Source organism: Corythoichthys intestinalis, chromosome 7 (assembly GCF_030265065.1).
Source record: "Corythoichthys intestinalis isolate RoL2023-P3 chromosome 7, ASM3026506v1, whole genome shotgun sequence".
NCBI lineage: Eukaryota > Metazoa > Chordata > Actinopteri > Syngnathiformes > Syngnathidae > Corythoichthys > Corythoichthys intestinalis.
In genome coordinates this window covers 54,081,999-54,098,952 of record NC_080401.1, presented here as the reverse complement: position 1 = coordinate 54,098,952, position 16,954 = coordinate 54,081,999, and the positions used below count along the sequence as shown (strand labels likewise).

Below are 16,954 nucleotides of genomic sequence, written 5' to 3'. Positions count from 1 at the left end.
CATCTGTAGCACTGCAAAGCATGCTAGGAGGCATGTGTTGCCTATTAACAAAAATAATTCAACAGATAAGCCTTACTGGACTACAAGCCGCAGGATTCAAAATGGAGGAAAAAAGTAGCGGCTTATATCCTGAAAATTACGGTATATACAACAATTTAGCAAAGCGCAGATGACGAGAAATTAGTCTTTTAATCTGCCAGTTAGCCACGCCTACCATTATAGGGCTCTAGCGTCCCCAATAGGTGGATGACGTCAGCGGACTCACGATTTCATCTGATTTAGTTTGCAGCCCACTGAGGGGGAATTATTCAGAACGCGGAAAACGTGACAAAGAGAGCCGCAAAATATCATTGTTTCTGTCTCTCTACTCCAATAGTTTTACAGGATATTCTTTTTATCCGAGTATTTTTTCCCCAATAGCTAAATAAATGGCATGGTCATGACAAATAACAGTCTTGTGCTAAATGGAATATGAAATAATAAAAATGCATTTTCTTCAGGACGACATGGCAAAATTATTCCATAATGGTCAAAGCTGTTGACTTGACTTTTACTGTCGCACCTCCCGAACGATATTTTATGCCACCTAAATCGGCCTTATGTCATTTCCCTTCCCCGGCTTCAGAGAATGTAAACAAACCAAGTGGCGTGACAGCTAGCCGACATGCTAACCCGAACCGAGTGATATTTCAAAGTCTTCGAAGCGGAAAATCACACATAACTAGCCCGGATCATTTCACATGACGACAGGGTTGTCGATTGTCTTCGCCGATCGCCAACCTGCCCGGCGGAAAGCAATTTACAGCTCGTTCCCCTGCTAATACCGACAGGAGACCTCGCTGGGGAAGCAGCTGAACAATGACCGCCGAACAAACTGGCCGACGTCGGAGGAGGGTGTTGCTGTCAAATGGTCAACACGATTATGGCAAAATAATGCTTTACTACACGGCGAAGGGTAAACAGCGAGAGTCACACAAAAGCGGCTGCAGTTCTTGTGCAGCTAACATGTGCAGCTAATGTGTATGAGGAGAGCTTTTTACATGCCCATCCATGATCAAACGTACGTAGTCCTTTATTTAAAGTAAGTTTGTAGTGTTTAATTTGTAATCGCTGTATTCGCGGCTATTTTTAACACAAAGTTGCAATTTCTGATCGGTCAGAAAACTTGACAGAACACCGGGCACATGAAGAGGGCAATAAGCAGAGTATAGTGCTATCCCGGCGGGGAGATGTGTGACAAGCCGCCGGTCGTCGGCCAAGGGGACAAGGAGCATGTCAGCCACAAAATGCAAGCCACCTACATATTAAAATGATCCCAGTATTTGACATAATACAAAACACGATGTTTACTCACTTTCTCGTAAGTCCCATGGTCCCACAGTAGTAGGGCTTGTTTTGGCCAATATCCACCGGTGAATGGGAACCTTTTGAATCCCCAAAAAGGCGCACACACCTCTCTCTCGTACAGCAGATTTTTCTGCAGCCGTTTGGGTGGCTTGATGCGAAAAATAAACGTATTAATCCGCAAGATCAGCTGAATCCTTAGTCCTTCTCATACAACAGTACGGCTGTGTAGTGAAGAGGACTCGTTCCTCCGTACACGTCACAGCGCCCTCTTCCTCAATGCACCGAGGCCGGAAGTCTGTCATTTTCGTAGCACGGGATTCATAAAATGTAATAAATATATCGGATCGCTTCTTCACACATCCAAGTGGTCCATTTCATTTAGGAGCATAAAATACTGCGTGTATTATGAAATAAACATGCTTTTTCATGTCACAGGCACTTTAATGATCAATACAAAATAAATCTGTATTGACATATACTTCTTAAAAAAATTTTTTATCTGTACTGGTTCAACTTACACCGTTCAATTCAAACCTTTGTTTTCAAAAATTACTTAAGAAGCATTTTGAAAACTTTAAATAAAAAAATCCGGCTTTTATGAGCAAATTCAAATTGCAATATTTGAACATACATTGGGGTAAATAAGTATTTAGTCAACCACTAATTGTGCAAGTTCTCCCACTTGAAAATATTAGATAGGCCTGTAATTGTCCACATGGTTGAACCTAAACCATGAGAGACAGAATGTGGGGAAAAAAAACAGATTTGATTTTTAAATGATTTAATTGCAAATCATGGTGGAAAGTAAGTACCGGTATTTGGTCAATAACAAAAGTTCATCTCAATACTTTGTTATGTACCCTTTGTTGGCAATAACGGAGGCCAAACGTTTTCTCTCTCTCTCACTCTTCACAAGGTTTTCACACACTGGTACTGGTATTTTGGCCCATTCCTCCATGCAGATCTCCTCCAGAGCAGTGATTTTTGGGGCTGTCGTTGGGCAACACGGACTTTCAACTCCCTCCAAAGATTTTCCATGGGGTTGAGATCTGGAGACTGGCTAGGCCACTCCAGAACCTTGAAATGCTTCTTATAAAGCCACTCCTTTGTTGCCCTGGCTGTGTGTTTGGGATCATTGTGATGCTGAAAGACCCAGCCACGTCTCATCTTCAATGCCCTTGCTGATGGAAGGAGATTTTCACTCAAAATCCCCCGCTACATGGCCCCATTCATTCTTTCCTTCACACAGATCAGTCGTCCTGGTCCCTTTGCAGAAAAACAGCCCCAAGCATGATGTTTCCAACCCCATGCTCCACAGTGGGTCTGCTGCAATTCAGTATTCTTTTTCCTCCAAACAAGAGAACCTGTGTTTCTACCAAAAAGTTCTATTTGGGTTTCATCTGACCATAACACATTCCCCCACTCCAAATGCTTTCTAGCGAACCGCAGCCTGGACGTGTACTGGCTTCAGCAGGGGGACACGTCTGGCAATGCAGGATTTGAGTCCCTGGCGGCACATTGTGTTACTGATAGTATCCTTTGTTACTGTGGTCCCAGCTCTCTGTAGGTCATTCACTTGGTCCCCCATGTGGTTCTGGGATTTTTGCTCACCATTCTTGTTATCATTTTGACGCCACGGGGTGAGATCTTGCATGGAGGCCCAGATCGAGGGAGATTATAAGTGGTCATGTCTTCCATTTTCTAATAATTGTTCCCACAGTTGATTTCTTTACACCAAGTGTTTTACCTATTGCAGATTCAGTCTTCCCAGCATGGTGCAGGTCTACAATTTTGTCTCTGGTGTCCTTCGACAGCTCTTTGGTCTTGGCCATAGTGGAGTTTGGAGTGTGACTGACTGATGTTGTGGACAGGTGTCTTTTTTACCGAAAATGAGTTCAAACAGGTGCCATTAATACAGGTAACAAGTGGAGCCCCGTTAGACCTCGTTAGAAAGAGTTAGACCTCTTTGACAGCCAGAAATCTTGCTTGTTTGTAGGTGACCAAATACTTATTTTCCTCTCTAATTTGGAAATAAATTCTTGAAAAATGAAAATGATTTTCTGTTGTTTTTTTTCCACATTCTGTCACTCATGGTTGAGGTTTACCCATGTTAACAATACAGGCCTCTCTAATGTTTTCAAGTAGGAGAACTCGCACAATTGGTGCTTGAATAAATACTTATTTGCCCCACTGTGTCAGAAAAAAATGCAACATGATAATCACGGAAAAATCTCGACTTTAGCAAAACACGTGATTTGTTTTTTCTTCCGCCCAGAGTCCAGCAGACGTCACTGTAGATGTTCTTCACCCTGAGAAATACAATCCCATCCACGTTAAACAGGAGGCGGAGTCCGAGATGCCGTGTATCAAACAGGAGGCGGAGCCCGAGACCCCCTACATTAAAGAAGAAGAACTGGAAGATGAAATTTCCAAGTTTCCAATGTGTGTCAGTGTGAAGATCGAAGAAGACGAAGGTCCAAGGGAAGAGAGCGGATCAGCGAAACATTGGGGCGACAGCTCATTTCAGCACCTGACAACAAAAGGAGAGGGACAATCGCAAACAGACAGCCTCTTTGCTCCGCTTTCAGACAGCGACGACGTAACATCACACTCATCTGACTTCAACACTGATGAGGAGGAAGATGACTTTGACCAAAACGCTTCAAAATCCTCAAACATGTCATCACAGAAAAGAAACACTCAAGAAAGAGCGGTGAGGAAAGGTTTTCCCTGCTCACTTTGCGGTAAAATATTTTCTAGGAAATATCTGTTAAAAATGCACATGTTGACACACACCGGGGAGAAGCCTTATAGCTGCACAGTTTGCGATAAAAGATTTTCTCGCAGTTCTAGTTTAATTAGACATAAACGTACACACACGGGAGAGAAACCTTACGCCTGCACACTTTGCGATAAACGATTCGTCGACAAGTGCAGTTTAAAAATTCACACAAAAACACACACTGGAGAAAAGCCTTTTGCCTGCGCATTTTGTGGTAAACGATTCCCCCATAAGGCAAATTTAAACAAACACACCACCACACACACTGGAGAGAGGCCTGTCGCCTGCTCTTTATGCGATAAAAAATTCCTCAGCAAGTCCAGTTTAGAAGTTCACACAAGAACACACACCGGTGAAAGGCCTTTTGCCTGCACACTTTGTGGCAAACGTTTTGTCGGTAAGGGAAGTTTAAAAAAACACGCATGGAGACACACTGGAGAGAAGCCTTTCGCCTGTACACATTGCGATAAAAGATTTTCTCTGAAGAATCTTCTAGAAAGGCATAAGCGTATACACACTGGAGAAAAGCCTTTTGCCTGCACACTTGGTGGTAAAAAATTCACACAGGAGGAACATTTTGGTCAAAAATTCACTCAGGAGGGACATTTCGTATCGCACACAAGCAACCACGCCTTAGAGAAACCTTTCGCTTGTACAATTTGTGGTAAAAGATTCGTCGATATGGGAGATTTAAACAAACACACAAGTAGGCATGCGCCGGTTACCGTTTTCAAGGTTTACCGTGGTATGAAAACGTAACACACTAAAATTTTCTGTCATACCCAGTGCTTAATTTGTAAATCATAAGGTGCCGGAAAGCAAGGTACACATGGCAGCGCAGGGATGACGAGACGGTCACAGGTCCTGGAACATACACAGAAAATTGTGCTGAAACAACACGCAAATGCACACTTGCCATGCTGTGGGACTTAGAAGTAGGGGTAGGACAAAATATCGAAATGGTGATTTATCATGATACTTTGTATCCCAAAAGGTTATCGATATGCTCCTGCCAAGAATCAAGATATCGATTTAATAAGGTACCAGTGTTTAAATAAAAAAAAAACAACAACGTATTTTTAATTGTTTCAGTGTCCCAAAAACGTATTTATACGTCTTTTACATTTTTTTTTACATTTTTTTTTTACAAGAGGCATCTCTAGGTTCTGTTGCACCTAAACTGCAATGCACAATGCTCAAAACTCATTTTAAACCAATAAAACTGACTACTGGATGGCAGTAGCGCATTTTGTAAGAACTCATCTCGGGCCAAGAAAGGAAGTGAAGGAAAAATGGTCAGTAAACGGAAGTTGGAGGGATCTTGTAAAGACGCGTGAGAATTTGAGAAAAATGTGGAGAACGATCAGAAAAAATAGGCAAACAACACTGGAGGAGTGTTTTGAAAAGAAAACGAAACCATCGTCAAAGAAGGATTAAAAAAAATATCTTGATGAGACAGACGGTGACGGCCACCACAGCGTCAGGCTCCACACGGGTTCTGCGGAGCTCACGTTGCGTTACTCCTTAGCCCGAGGTTGAAACCAACGATGAAGATGATGAAAAAAGTGAGACTGATCTTGAGCCGGACTCATCAGATTACTGGGAGCCACCTCCTTCAACAGGGAGCAGCCGAGAGCCTTCCCCTTTGTTATGTGCGCAAATAGATCAACAGTTCAATAGTTTAGTTATGTGTAAATAAATTGTTACTTTGCGATCAAAAGCTCTATTTGTCTTGTTGTTTATGTTATTTTGTAGAACGAAAACATCAGATGTTTGGGGTGTCACAAAAGCGAAAAATAGCTGTTACAGTCAAAGTTATGTTTGAAATGTATGCTTTCGCAAAAAGCTCAATTTCTCTGTTTTTCATCAGAAATTGGAAAATTGCTCAAACTAAGCTATTTTCTAATGCTGATTTCTAAAGAATGGAAAAAGATATGAACTCACTTTTTTTCTGCTGAAAGAAGAGAGTCTAATCTTTCTTTTGGTGGGTTCCATGTTTACGTATGTAGCAATTAGGGCTGCAGCTATCGAATATTTTAGTAATCGAGTAATCGACTGAAAATTCTATCGATTAATCGAGTAATCGGATAAAACAAATATATTTTTAGGTGAAGAGCAATTATAAATATACATGAGAAAACGAGACATTTCATCTAATCTTGAACCATTTTCAGTCAATCAATGTCTTTCTTTTCGATGTATATTGTTGAAAACAGCCAACAATTGCATCTCAGATGTAACTAGAATTTTAAAAAAAGACAAATTCACTGCTTTCACTCAAAAAACCTTTAAATCTTATTAAAAATATATATATATTTATACCTAAAAATGCCATTACGCTTGATAACACACATCACTTAAAAGTTAGGATTTTTTCCCACCTGTTTCAATTGAATTTCTATTTGTGTCAAGCCATTTTTAAGTTCTAGTTAAGTTTTACGCTACTCTAAACTGTAAGTCCTGATAGGATTTTGTGTTTTTGCAGTGTTCAAGATAAATGTATGATACAGGCTGTATTGGAGCACATTAGGGACCAGTGCTACTTGGTGTTTTATCCAGCAATGACTACTAAGCTAAAATTGATGGTTAGCATTATTGAGTTTTTATTTTACACCCTTATCACTCCACAAAGCTATGTTATGTTAAAGCCTGTATGTAAGACACATTAGCCACGCATCGAAAGTGGTCATAATTAATAGAAACTTAGCCCTTCGCAGGGCTAACGTTACGTGAGCTAGTGACTCAGACATTAATGTTAATCTTATTTTTTAGCGCTTAGCGCTCTTTATTAGCGCTTAGCACTCTACTGCTTTAAGATGGTCGCTGTTTATTAACGCTGCCCAGACGCGGCCGAGTCTATCATAATGCATCTAGTTCAACATACATGTGATCTCTATGAGACTCCTCAGATGCTACCTGCTACCAACTTAACATTATGCGGGCTAGTTTTTAGCAACGTCGGCGTAGTTTGGAGCGGCTGTCGGCTGCGGAAATGTTTTTTATATTTTTTTAGTGCTTCTTCCTCTACGCACGTCAGCGCGTTGCCCCGCATTAAAAGTAGTCCGAGCGAAACTTGATGCTTAGAGCTGTCAAAATAAACGATTACTCGAGGTGAATAAAATTACTCGGATCAGTTTTTAAACTCGAGTTGCTCGAGTATTCGTTTCAGCTCTAGTAGCAATAGAAGAGAATTTTCTGTGGGCCTTGCAAAATCAGTAAAAATCCAGTAAAACAGCCGGGAGCGAAGGGACTTGCTCCGGTGAAAATGGCTGGGAGTGAATGAGTTAAGTATGCCTACCATTTTCCAAAACAGTCCACACCACGAGCATGTCCGGATTCTCCGCCCCCTGTGTGTTTTGGGTTTTACTGCGTGTGTCAGTGGCAATTCTTTGTGCTTTGGCCACCCACGACCCCACGTATGAGACTGAATTGAATTTAGCCAGTGGAGGTCCAACAAGATTTAGGAAGAGTAAATATGATATGGTGAATGTGAGCAGAGACGTGCAGTGGGAGTGTAAATCAAGTTCATTTGAGAAAATCCGCACTCACATTCAGCACTTCCAATGGGAATACTGTTTACAGCCCAGTGTTGTCACAGATTACTTTAAAAAAAGTAGAGATATCGATCGGGTCCGATCACGTCATTTTCAAAGTATTGGAATCGGCGAAAAAATATCGGAATGCCTTTAAAAAAATTTTTTTTTTTTTTTAATTAAATCGTTTTCTAATTGTATTTAACGTTACAGACATAATATGTTACACTTATCCAGAGTCTTTAGTTTAGTCTTAAGGTAGGGTTATCAAATTTATCCCGACAACGGCGGTTACAATCCCTCTCCCTACGATTAGAAATATCATGGGAAGCAATGTGGGGAAGCAAGGTAGTAATCGATCTTTTTCTTAACACCCTATGTTATTTCCCAATGCAGAAAAGATATATCCATTGGTAGCACTACACACAGTCATGGTTGCACTTCCCATCAGGCATTTGGGCATGGCTACAGTATCATTTACTGAAAGCTCAACAAATACACTAGATGGCAATATTTAGTCACAGTATACAAAGTCACATTTATCCTTTAAGAATTGCAAGTCTTTCTATCCGTGAATCCTCTCACAGAAAGAATGTTAATAATGTAAATGCCATCTTGAGGATTTATTGTCATAATAAACAAATACAGTACTTATGTACTGTATGTTGAATGTATATATTCGCCCGAGTTTTATTCATTTTTTTCTTAATGCATTGCCAAAATGTATATGATCGGGAAAAATTATCGGGAATGATTGGAATTGGATCGGGAGCAAAAAAAAAAGCAATCATATCGGGATCGGCAGATACTCAAAACGATTGGGATCGGATCGAGAGCAAAAAAACATGATCGGAACAACCCTATCAAATACTAAACAATTTTGCATGAGCTTCTATAGTAGACTTGCATTTATTATTTTGTATCATATTAAGTGATGTGAAATATGATTCAAATTCAACCCCAAAAAATTTTAAAGTTAGGATTTACTTTTTGAAATTTAGATTTATGAATATGAAATTTCCCTAGCAATATATAAAGATTTAATATAGTAAATATATTCATATTTATATTTAAATATATTAGAAATTCTTCACAAGAAAGAAGCTGTCCATCACCTTTAAACAAATCTTTCAAGTATATATTTTTATCAATCCAATTTTGGATGCCCCATCTCAAAATGGCGACATGTTGCTATGTGAGATGACGTCATCGTGACATCACGCCGACTGCGAGAATGAACTGATTCCATTATTTTGTTGCCTGATGGAAGAATTTCAACGAAAGCGGTATAGTAAGTTGGATAAAGACCTAACTTTCAACGTAGTTATTCCCAGACAAACTTCTGAGCCTTTAAAAGTGAGCTATTGATAGTTATGACTCAAATTCCGATATGTTTATCATAGTATTAAATAAGTTTGGAGTCCAAACTCGTCAACTAATGACACTGAAGTTTCAGCAGATGAACGTTTGTACTTCCGGTGTTCGGCCATTCCTTACTACGCGGCGAAACGTTCTACACAATGCTCAGGGCGCTTGCGCATGCATTCACACGCATGCGCACATCGGTTAGAGGCGGCGATTACTCACTATTTTTGTTTTTATTTAGTTATTTAGAACCTTTTCACAGCCTCAAAGATACTTTTTGCATGTATTACCCTCTCATACTTTTAACCATTGTGTTTGTGTTAGATTTGAAGCAGTTGACCACATTAGTCACGTAGCGTGTTTAAACCGTCCTTATTTGATATAACTACATTTAAGTATTTTCTGCAGGCATTTTTTTAGTACCTTATTCCTGTATGCATCTAAACAAAACAAGTTTAGAGCGCACGGTAGTACTTTAGGTGTCAAATTAGACTAATGTAGGACGTTTCGCCGATGTAGCATATTTTGGCAGAACACCGGTTCACTTGACGCAACATTTGTGGCTGACGTTTCTACTTCCGGTTCACTTGACGCAACATCTGTGGCTGTGCCGCTATCCAGTTCTTTCGTGTACTCTTCTAACCAAACGAGCTCCGTTAAAGCATTTTCATCGAGTAAATACTGAAGTAAGCGTTTTGTTGGACAAAAAAACGTCCCATCTTAAACCTTGTTGGAAGTCGTTTGGCTTTATGTTGAAGTTTAACAGGCTTACATGACTTTGGTTTGTTTAGCTCAACTCGCTAGCCAAGACACGTTAATGCATTTCGATCGCTTTTACTTCATGCTATGTTAATTTTGTTTTAAAGGGGGTCACCTGCTTTACAGACTAGCGAGGGAAATGAGAGGAAATCCCGGTCACGACGAACAACGGAAAAACGAAAGAAAATAAGGGTAAGATCACGACATTACTTGTTGTATTTTTCATGGAATATCAGACTTGCAAGGCAAGGCAAATTTATTTATATAGCACAATTCAACACAAGGCAATTCAAAGTGCTTTACATCACATGAAGACCATAAAAATCACATTTAAATCAACACAACGTAAAAACCAAGACAAAAGATCACATTTAATCACAGAATAAAAATAAATAAAAATAAAGCAAAAACTACTACTACTAATAATCATTGAAATCAGCCATGGAGATAAGCACAAGAGGAATAGAAGGCAAGTAGATTGTAATATACAGACAGTTATGGATATACAGTGCTAAACAAAAGCGTTTTTAGCCCTGATTTAAAGGAGCTAACAGTTTGAGCATACTTCAGACGTTCGGGTAACTTGTTCCAGAGGTGAGGAGCATAATAACTAAATGCTGCCTCACCCTGCTTGGTTCTTGTTCTTGGAACATGCAGAAGACCTGTTCCAGATGACCTTAGGGGTCTAGATGTCTCATAGGAATCTAACAAGTCAAGCATGTATTTTGGTCCAAGGCCATTAAGTGTTTTGTAGACGAGCAGTAGTATTTTATAGTCTATCCTTTGACTCACTGGAAGCCAGTGTAGCGATTTCAAAACCGGTGTAATGTGGTCCAGCTTCCTTGTATTTGTGAGGACTCTGCCTGCAGCATTCTGTACTAGCTGCAGCTTCCTGACTGATTTTTTATCAAGACCTGTAAATATACCGTTGCAGTAGTCCAATCTGCTGAAAATGAATGCATGCATAAGTTTTTCCATGTCTTGTTGAGTCAGAAGCCCCTTAATTCTGGTTATATTTTTTAGGTGGTAATAAGCGGATTTAGTGACGGACTTTAGATGGTGATCAAATTTTAGGTCTGAGTCAATAATTACGCCAAGGTTTCTGACTTGATTTGTAGCTGTAAGTGACATTGTGCTAAGTTGGCTGCTTATCTTTGACCTTTCCTTTTTTGGCCAGTGCCCTTCCTCTGGATACCACTCCTCCTCTTGCAGGCTCAAACCCATTGTGTTCGTTCACATTTTGCCTTCAAATGTTTTATCAGGTTCGAGGTATTGAAATTGGCCAATTTAACTCCACACCTCGAAACTTTCAGGCCGCAAATCTTGCATGCAGTCATTGATTTTAATCGACGGGATTTCTATTTTGAAATACTTCCCGACCGCCGCCATTACTCATGGTTTGTGTTTCCTCCATATGAAAAAGCTACCTTGTCATTGGTTAGGAGTGGCTATTGGCCCGCTCTCATTGGTCTGGAGCAGGCCAATAGCGATAGCTGCTTGATGTTCACGTGTCATCACACAACACAGAGACAGAGTGTAGTGAGCGCCAGGAGGGAAAAAAAAAGGCTGCGGTCAAATGTTATAATATTGGACCAGTAAATGGTATCAGCGCCGTCTTTGTTGGTACTCGCCGATACCGATACCACCATTTCGGGCTGGATCAGCGCCCCCTACCGATACCAGTATCGGTATCGGTGCATCTTTAATTTTAACAGTCGAAAATGTTTACATTTTAAGTGTTTATTTCATTTTTTAAAAATCAAAATAAAGGCAGTTTTAAAAAAGAAAAGAAAAAAATGCAAAGCGCAAACCGAACCGAAACCATGATCCCAAAACCGAGGTTCAAACCAAACCGTGGGCTAACTGAACTGTTGCACGCCTAAGTCACATGCAATGCAATTAGCGTGTTTTTGACATAAGGCTTAATCTTTGAGTTAGCGGGGGTTTAATTAGTCGATGGAGTTGATTTCAACCACCATTGACTCGCCCTAGCTTAGCCATTCCGGAGTTCTAAAAATAACAAATAACTGACAAACTGCACGAAATTTGTTTAAATCAACCAGGGCTGTCCCAAACGACTAATTTCCTCCTGATTAGTCAGCCGACTTTTTTTACGATTAGTCGACTAATCTTATAATCAATACATGTCTTCCATTTTCTAATAATTGCTCCAGCAGTTGATTTCTTTACACCAAGTGTTTTACCTATTGCAGATTCAGTCTTCCTAGCCTGGTGCAGGTCTACAATTTTGTCTCTGGTGTCCTTCGACAGCTCTTTGGTCTTGGCCATAGTAGACGTTGGAGTGTGACTGACTGAGGTTGTGGACAGGTGTCTTTTATACCGATAATGAGTTAAAAACAGGTGCCATTAATACAGGTAACAAGTGGAGCCCCGTTAGACCTCGTTAGAAAGAGTTAGACCTCTTTGACAGCCAGAAATCTTGCTTGTTTGTAGGTGACCAAATACTTATTTTTTATTCTAATTTGGAAATAAATTCTTTAAAAATCAAACAATGTGATTTTCTGTTTTGTTTTCTTCCACATTCTGTCTCTCATGGTTGAGTTTACCCATGTTAACAATTACAGGCCTCTCTAATCTTTTCAAGTAGGAGAACTTGCACAATTGGTGGTTGACTAAATACTTATTTGCCCCGCTGTACATTGCGCAGGCCTAGTTTATGGCGTCAGGGGAAAAAAAAGCAACATGATGCATCACGGAAAAATCTCAACTTTAGCAAAACACGTGATTGTTTTTTCTTTCGCCCAGAGTCCCGCAGACGTCACTGTAGAAGATCTTCACCCTGAGAAACACGATCCCATCCACGTTAAACAGGAGGCGGAGTCCAAGATGGCGTGTATCAAACAGGAGGCGGAGTCCGAGATGCCATGTATCAAACAGGAGGCGGAGCCCGAGACCCCCTACATTAAAGAAGAAGAACTGGAAGATGAAATTTCCAAGTTTCCAATGTGTGTCAGTGTGAAAATCGAAGAAGACGAAGGTCCAAGCGAAGACTGTGGATCAGCGAAACATTGGAGCGACAGCTCATTTCAGCACCTGACAACAAAAGGAGAGGGACAATCGCAAACAGACGGCCTCTTAGCTCCGCTTTCGGACTGCGACGACGCTACATCACACTCATCTGACTTCAACGCTGATGAGGAGGAAGATGACTTAGACCAAAACGCTTCAAAACCCTTAAACATGTCATCACGGAAAAGAGATACTCAAGAAAGCGCGGTGAGGAAAGCTTTACGCTGCTTACTTTGCGATAAAAGATTTTCTTGGAAAAATCGATTAAAAACACACATGTTGACACACACCGGGGAGAAGCCTTTTAGCTGCACAGTTTGCGATAAAAGATTTTCTTGCAATTCTAGTTTAATTAGACATAAACGTACACACACTGGAGAGAAACCTTACGCCTGCACACTTTGCGATAAACGATTCGTCGACAAGTGCAGTTTAAAAATTCACACAAAAACACACACTGGAGAAAAGCCTTTTGCCTGCGCGTTTTGTGGTAAACGATTCCCCCATAAGGCAAATTTAAACAAACACACCACCACACACACTGGAGAGAAGCCCATCGCCTGCTCATTTTGCGATAAAAAATTCCTCAACAAGTCCAGTTTAAAAATTCACACAAGAGTACACACCGGAGAAAGGCCTTTTGCCTGCACACTTTGTAGCAAAAGATTTGTCGGTAAGGGAGGTTTAAAAAAACACGCATGGAGACACACAGGAGAGAAGCCTTTCGCCTGTACACATTGCGATAAAAGATTTTCTCTGAAGAATCTTCTAGAAAAGCATAAGCGTACACACACTGGAGAAAAGCCTTTTGCCTGCACACTTGGTGGTAAAAAAATCACTCAGGAGGAACATTTTGGTAAAAGATTCACTCAGGAGGGACATTTCGTATCGCACACAAGTAACCACGCCGTAGAGAAACCTTTCGCTTGCACAGTTTGTGGTAAAAGATTCGTCGATATGGGAGATTTAAACAAACACACAAGTAGGCATGTGCCCGTTACCGCTTTGAAAGTTTACCGTGGTATGAAAACGTAACTGTTTCAAAATCACTAAAATTTTCCGTCTAACCAGTGCTAAATTTGTAAATCTTAAGATGCTGGAAAGCAAAGTACATATGACAGGGCAGGGATGACGAGACGGTCACAGGTCCTGGAACATATGCAGAAAATTGTGCTGAAACAACACGCAAATGCACACTTGCCATGCTGTGGGACTTAGAAGTAAGGGTGGGACAAAATATCTAAATGGTGATATATCGTGATACTTTGTATCCCAAAAGGTTACCGATATGCTCCTGCCAGGAATCAAGATATCGTTTAAATAAGGTATCAATTAAAAAAAAAAAAACGTTCTATTTTTAATTGTTTGTGTCCCAAAAACGTATTTATACGTCTTTTACATTTTTTTTTTTTTTTTTTTTTTTTTTTTTTTTTTTTTTTTTTTTACAAGAGGCATTTCTTGGTTCTGTTGCACCTAAACTGCAAAGCACAATGCTCAAACTCATTTTAAAGCAATAAAACTGGCCACTGGATGGCAGTGGCGCATTTTATAGGAACTCATCTCGGGCCAAGAAAGGAAGTGAAGGAAAAATGGTCAGTAAACGTTGGAGGGATCTTGTAAAGACGTGTGAGAATTTGAGAAAAATGTGGAGAACGATCAGAAAAAATAGGCAAACGACACTGGAGGAGTGTTTTGAAAAGAAAACGAAACCATCGTCAAAGAAGGATTCAAAAAAATCTAGATGAGACAGACGGGGACGGCCACCACAGCGTCAGGCTCCACACGGGTTCTGCGGAGCTCACGTTGCGTTACTCCTGAGCCCGAGGTTGAAACCAACGATGAAGATGATGAAAAAAGTGAGACTGATCTTGATCCGGACTCATCAGATTACTTGGAGCCACCTCATTCAACCGGGAGCAGCCGAGAGCCTTCCCCTTTGTTATGTGCGCAAATAGTTCAACAGTTCAATAGTTTAGTTATGTGTAAATAAATTGTTACTTTGCGATCAAAAGCTCTATTTGTCTTGTTGTTTATGTTATTTTGTAGAACGAAAACATTATTCAGATGTTTGGGGTGTCACAAAAGCGAAAAATAGCTGTTAAAGTCAAAGTTATGTTTGAAATATATGCTTTCGCAAAAAGCTCAATTTCTCTGTTTATATATATATATATATATATATATATATATATATATATATTAGGGTTGTTCCGATCATGTTTTTTTGCTCCCGATCCGATCCTGATCGTTTTAGTTTGGGTATCTGCCGATCCCGATATTTCCCGATCTGATTGCTTTTTTTTGCTCCCGATTCAATTCCAATCATTCCCGATAATTTTCCCGATCATTTACATTTTGGCAATGCATTAAGAACAAGAATGAATAAAACTCGGACGAATATATACATTCAACATACAGTACATAAGTACTGTATTTGTTTATTATGACAATAAATCCTCAAGATGGCATTTACATTATTAACATTCTTTCTGTGAGAGGGATCCACAGATAGAAAGACTTGTGACTTTGTATATTGTGAGTAAATATTGCCATCTAGTGTATTCGTTGAGCTTTCAGTAAATGATACTGTAGCCATGCCCAAATACATGATGAGAAGTGCAACCATGACTGTGCGTAGTGCCACCAATTGATATATCTTCTCTGCGTTGGGAAGTAACATAGGGTGTTAAGAAAAAGATCAACTGCTACCTTGCTTCCATACATTGCTTCCCATGATATTTCTAATTGTAGGGTTGTAAGGATTGTAAGGCTTTAGCCAATTAATGCCATCTTGAGGATTTATTGTCATAATAAACAAATACAGTACTTATGTACTGTATGTTGAATGTATATATTCATCCGAGTTTTATTCTTTTTTTTTTTTTAATGCATTGCCGAAATGTATATGATCGGGAAAAATTATCGGGATTGGAATTGAATCGGGAACAAAAAAAAGCAATCGGATCGGGAAATATCTGGATCAGCAGATACTCAAACTAAAACGATCGGGATCGGATCGGGAGCAAAAAAACATGATCGGAACAACCCTAATTTTTTGTTTTTATGTGTGTTAACAAAAAATGAGAAATGAATCATTTCCCGTTTCCCATTTTAAAAAAACTGCTAATTCAATAACCGAAACGAGCCTTAATCCATATTTCCAATAACTGTTTTTTTGAAATGAAGTTGAAAAACAAAATACGTAAAATATTTTTTTTTTTTATTACCAAAAAAACAAAGATGAATCAGCAATGCAAACCAAAAACAACACACATATGCCAGGGAGCATAAACATTTTAAACATTGCACATCAGAGAAAACAAAACAATGAATAATGCTGTAATCAATTATTCATTCATTCATTATTCAGTTTTTCACAAATATTGATTTTTCCTCTTTTAGATTATTTGATTAAAAAAAACATTTTTTTTAATGTAGCACACAGTCTCGTTATGAAAGTGAGAAAAAGGTAACAGCTTGCTAAATTTAAATTTGTGGAGGTAGAATTTAGATAGCAAAATGAGAAGATTAATAATAATAACTCATTTTTGAGATTCTTATAGAAACAAAAAATGACATTTTCCCATTTGAGTTTGAAGTCCACATGTAGGTTCCTAAAGATGAACTTGCAAAGTTCTTTCCAAAATTGATTGGAAAAAGAGCAGGTACAAAAAAGGTGCTGAACTATCTCTGGATGATTTCCACAGAAAAAAAGTTTGTTTCAATGTCCCGCTTGAATTTTTTTCATTGAGTGGTTTGCAGGATAGTATCTAGTAGATGTTTCCGAATCCACTACAGGCCATTCCTTCGGATTGTTTATCCAGCTATCAGCTGCAACTTTGTATGGGCAGATTTGTAAGCCAATAAACGCTAATTTGAAGTTGTATCGCCTCCTTGCGTCTGTCGGCAGTGACTCGTGATAATAATGTCATGTTTAAGACGTTTTTATGAAAAAAAAGACGCAAAACACAGCTGAAATATATGAATTTCAGACGTTTGCCTACGGTTGTTTACCTGTCTGTGCCCCATCTCAATTTTTTTTTTTTAATCATTGAACAATACAAAACATACAAATAACAAACTACAAAACAACTAGTTCACATAGAATATAACGCTCTCAACATATTTACATCCGAAGACA

At 39.4% G+C, this 16,954-nt stretch overlaps 1 protein-coding gene across 6 annotated transcripts in view; it reads left to right on the top strand.

Annotated features, from left to right (window-relative positions):
* LOC130918803 (gastrula zinc finger protein XlCGF57.1-like) overlaps window positions 1-16,954 on the top strand; it is a 46,880-nt gene that overhangs the window by 5,474 nt on the left and 24,452 nt on the right. For 2 of the 6 annotated variants that reach the window (XM_057840881.1, XM_057840880.1), the window contains exons 3-5: window positions 3,623-4,060; window positions 9,894-9,978; window positions 12,553-14,234. In XM_057840881.1, the coding sequence (XP_057696864.1) occupies window positions 3,978-4,060; window positions 9,894-9,978; window positions 12,553-13,851 (1,467 nt within the window). In that variant the 5' untranslated portion in view covers window positions 3,623-3,977 and the 3' untranslated portion in view covers window positions 13,852-14,234. Of the gene's footprint in view, window positions 1-3,622; window positions 8,175-9,613; window positions 9,714-9,893; window positions 9,979-12,552; window positions 14,235-16,954 lie in introns of those variants that run through there. The other 4 variants (XM_057840884.1, XM_057840883.1, XM_057840876.1 and 1 more) reach the window with 4 other exon arrangements.